Genomic DNA, 4,319 nt, shown 5'->3' on the forward strand with positions numbered 1-4,319 from the left:
TGAATTCACGTGGCCAGGGGCACCTAACTCTGAAGAATATTCCTCCAGTTCGCGTTTCCCTTCATCTGCCTCCCCCTGTCTTTCCATTCTCTCTGGGTCCCAGACAAGGTGTCAGGACAGGCCGGGCACAGTAGACACCCTTCCTTTTAGTGTGTCCCCTTCCTCTCTGTCTGTCCATATCTAAACACCACGGAAGGCTGCTTGCTCGAAACTGGAAACTAGAAAGATTCTCCGGGCATTTCCAAATTTCCACTCCTCTGTCTCTTCTGGAGACATTGCTCTGGCAGGCCTAACCCTTTCTAAGCAAAAGGCCTTGGGGAGAAGAAGGACTGGGCCTTGTGGTCCTTTGTACCGGGAGACACTCACTGCAGGGGAGGGGGGTGGAAGGGGCGGCGGGAAGCAGTGACTTTTGACAGCAGCTGGGTGAGGCAAAATGGAATCCCGGAACCTACAGAAATGGTGTCAGTATCTGAAACGGGCCAGAAATTCACCCTGCATGATCTTTTCTGAGCTTCCACGACCAAGGGGACTCAACTAGGGTAGGGCCAGGGGGAGGTGTAATCAGAGAGGTGACATCCTGTTTAGAGAACAGGATGGCAGCCACCCAGCAGAGCATGAACTGGGGAGCCAGACAGTCACCTGCCCTTCCCCACCCCCTCCTGCTTTCCCCCCCACCGCCCACCCCGGGAAGAAGGAAGTCAAGTGGATAAAGAAATGGGGAAGTCGGAGGTGCTCCTGCAATGGCTTTTAAGGGCCTATATAACACTTGACTTTAATCCCCAGGAGACAAAAGCCACTGCCCTACACATGATTAGTAAGGGGTTTCTGGAAATATTTCCTCAGGATGCAGAAAGGGATAAAAAGTATCATGCATACTGTTTCGCAGCTCAAAATAATCTCAGGTAGTTCTTTTCCAACCTGCCGGTCTTTTTCCTTTCACCTGCCACTCGCAGGCACAGGGCACGGGGTCTGTAACTAATTTCGGCGGCAAGGGGGTCACGGTACTAGCAGGCAAGGTGCCATTTTGAAAACTGCTCGTCTCCACCGAAATCTCCCATTTCCGGATGTAACTTAGAAGGGCCCTTCAATAATGTCTTGGGCTGGAAAGGCTGTCTTCGAAACGGAATGAGATTTTTAAATTTAATCTTTCGATTTTAGAAATGATGGGACTGCAGTCTTTGGCATTGGGCCTCCTTAGCAATCACTTTTATATTTAGGAAAATAAGAAACAGGACAGTAAAAGAACTTCCTTATTGTCAGGCAGCAAGTCAATAGCAGAGCTTGAACTTGACTTATTTTTCTAAGGCGGGGGGGGGGGCGTTGTACCCTATAAAATACGGATAAATTAACCTCCAAGCGGCCAATATTCCGGTTTTTTGATTCGACTGCTCGCAAAAATTATAGCGATGAAGAAAATAGGCATGTTACAGTAAGGAACCTTGAAAACAAAATCCCTTCAGGGTGTATTACCTCCCACCCAATTCAAGGAGAAGCCGGGCGAGGAGACAAAGAGGGCCGGGGTGGGGCGCGGGCCCTCGGCTGGTCCGAAAGCTGAGTCACAGGAATCGCACCCCTGCAGTGGGCGAGGCCCTCCCGCGCGGCCACCGCACCCTGGCTTGGGGATGTCCGCCCCAGACAAAGCCAGCTTCGCAGTAAAGGAATGTCTGCCCCCACCCCCGTAGGTACCACCCTAGACCCTTAGTTATCATGCCCCGGTCCCCAAGAGCAGGCTTCCGCGGCTGTTGCAAAGATCCACGATGCTAAAATAGACACGAAGAGGGAAAATGCATTATGCAGGAAGTGCTGGAGGGTGGGGGGGCTTGGGCCCGTTTTAATTTTCCGCCGTCGTTGCGGTCAGGGTGCACTGGTGCACACGGGGCGGGGGTCCCCCAAACGCCAGGCAGGGTGAGGAGCCGGGGCGCGAAGGGGTTAAGTGGGCCGGCGGGTGACATCACCTCATTTACATAGGAGCGCGCATATAGCGGCGCGCGGCGCGTCCCGCCCGGCATTCGGCGGCGGCCACTGCGCAGATCGGACTTTGCTCGTTCGTGCACCTCGCTCCGGTGAGCCCCAGGGCCCCTGCCTCTTGCCCTCCCGTCCCTTCCCCTCCCCGCGCTTGCCCCTCGGCGGCCGCCTTCCTCCCGAGGCGTCCCTGCAGCCCGAGCCCAAACGGTCCTCCCGGGGAGGCCTGCCTTGGGGGCCTGGGGGTGCCAGACCCTGCCAGATGCTGGGGGGACGGGGTCGGGAACTGGGTGATTTTAAAAAAACGACCTCCCCCCCCCAAACCGGACCTTTGGCCTTGCAGCTTCGAGGGAACATTTTTTTCTCCCCCGCCCGAGGCATTCTACATTGTCTCTTAGGCGGTGATTAGTCAGGAACAGAAAGATCCTTTGTTCCAACTCACACCCACCCGAACCCGGAGCTTCAACAATTACATTTTTTCTTGTAGCCTCCGAGGGCTTCTTGGGCTCCTATCTGTCCAGATTCAGCCGGCTGGGCTCCACTGTGAGATGGAAAAAAAAAAAAAGGGGGGGGGTCAGCCCTTCTTGCGGGGGCTGCCGAATGGCCCCTGCGTGCCGATCACCACCGGTCGATGGGGTGTGGGGCAGCTTTGTGTGCAGCCGGCGGCATTGTTGAGCGCCAGCGAGGAAGCGGTAGGGCGGTGGTCGGAGCGCCGGCCGCAGCTGCCGCCTTTGTGAGCAGAGAAGAAAGCACGGGCGCGCATCTTTGGCGGACAGAGCGCGCATGGAAAATGGCAGCGCTGTGCAGCCCGGGATTCATTTTAAGAATTTTTACTCGATCCCATCCCCCCTTGAAATGGCTTCACCGTGTTCCCCTTTTAACCAGCCTTGAATGGTTACACGTTGCAATTCACAACCCGCCGTGGTCAATTTTATTATTCCGAAAGATTCGCCCCCCCCCTAATGAGGGAGCGATCTTGCCGATTTGGGCCCCGGCATTTGGAAATAATGAAGGGGGGGGGTTCTTTTTTGTATAGAAAGAGGAAGCTTTAGCCTTGAATGAAAGCGGAAGGAGACAGAGGTGGGGGTTTCAGGCAGGGGATGCGAGGGCAAAAGCGCATTTCTGAGCCGGGAGAGACAAGGGTGGGTCGCTCCTCGCGCGGTCTCACCCTCCCTCTTGGCTTTGTATATGCAGCTTCCTCTGCAACCATGTCTGACAAACCCGATATGGCTGAGATTGAGAAATTCGATAAGTCGAAATTGAAGAAGACAGAAACGCAAGAGAAAAATCCGCTGCCTTCAAAAGAAAGTAAGTCTCCCCCCTACCGCCCCCCCCCACCACCTTGAGAAAAGGCTGGGCGGGAGGATGGGGAGGGGCTGGGAGGGGGGGGCGGGGGAGTGCGGGGGAGGAGCTGACAGCTCTTAATGATGAATGTGGCCTGCAAAGGCTAATTAAAAATTGTTTTGCAGCCAACCAATAAGGCTTTAATAATTTAATAATGGGATGTTTACAATATATTACGATGCAGTATGTATTCCATTTTATCTGTTCAAATGGTCTTTTTAATGTACATGTTTTCGTGGTGGAACGGCTTGATACTTGGGATATGGGAAGCGATCGGTAAAAGAAAGTGCAATCATCTGACACTAGGCTACACTGAGTCCCCCTAATGAGCCCTTCTCTTTCTTTTTTCTTTCCTGTCACAGCGATTGAGCAGGAGAAGCAAGCAGGCGAATCGTAATGAGGCGTGCGCCGCCAATATGCACTGTACATTCCACAAGCATTGCCTTCTTATTTTACTTCTTTTAGCTGTTTAACTTTGTAAGATGCAAAGAGGTTGGATCGAGTTTAAATGACTGTGCTGCCCCCTTTTCACATCAAAGAATCGAGAACTACTGACAAACGAAGGCGCCTGCCTCTCCCATCTGCCTGTCTGGCTGGCAGCGAAGGAAAAGAACTTGCATGTTGGTGAAGGAAGAAGCTGGGTGGGACGACAGTGAAATCTAGAGTAAAAACCAAGCTGGTCCAAGGTGTCCTGCAGGCTGTAAAATGCAGTTTAATCAGAGTGCCATTTTTTTGTTCAAATGATTTTAATTATTGGAATGCACAATTTTTTTAATATGCAAATAAAAAGTTTTAAAACCTGGCTGGTGTGACTGTGGTGTCTGGAAGGAGCGGCTTAGTCATACACGAACCCTTTGCCAAAGGGCCGATAGCGGTCTCGCTGGGGAACGATAAGTGACAAACATCGGGTAATTGGGGGTAAAATCAGAGACGGCGTAGAAATGAATTTCATCCAGGAATGTGAAACACCTCATGTCCTAGGTGATGGGAAGATTATTTCTTTAGGCTGCTTG

General features: G+C 52.5%; 1 protein-coding gene across 1 annotated transcript; it reads left to right on the forward strand.

The window, feature by feature from the left end:
* Positions 1 to 1,968: 1,968 nt before the first annotated feature.
* Positions 1,969 to 4,108, forward strand: TMSB4X (thymosin beta 4 X-linked). Its single transcript, XM_030305209.1, has 3 exons — positions 1,969 to 2,063; positions 3,157 to 3,270; positions 3,669 to 4,108. Exons 2-3 carry the CDS (start codon positions 3,171 to 3,173, stop codon positions 3,701 to 3,703), a joined length of 135 nt encoding a protein of 44 aa, XP_030161069.1. The 5' UTR covers positions 1,969 to 2,063; positions 3,157 to 3,170; the 3' UTR covers positions 3,704 to 4,108.
* The last annotated feature ends 211 nt before the right edge of the window (positions 4,109 to 4,319 follow it).

Source organism: Lynx canadensis, chromosome X (assembly GCF_007474595.2).
Source record: "Lynx canadensis isolate LIC74 chromosome X, mLynCan4.pri.v2, whole genome shotgun sequence".
NCBI classification, from domain to species: domain Eukaryota; kingdom Metazoa; phylum Chordata; class Mammalia; order Carnivora; family Felidae; genus Lynx; species Lynx canadensis.

Bases quoted from the DNA above. Each gene is read 5' to 3' on its own strand.
- TMSB4X (XM_030305209.1), top strand. From the start codon at position 3,171: ATGTCTGACAAACCCGATATGGCTGAGATTGAGAAATTCGATAAGTCG. The intron at 3,271-3,668 runs GTAAGTCTCCCC...TTCCTGTCACAG, and splicing joins TCCGCTGCCTTCAAAAGAAA to CGATTGAGCAGGAGAAGCAA.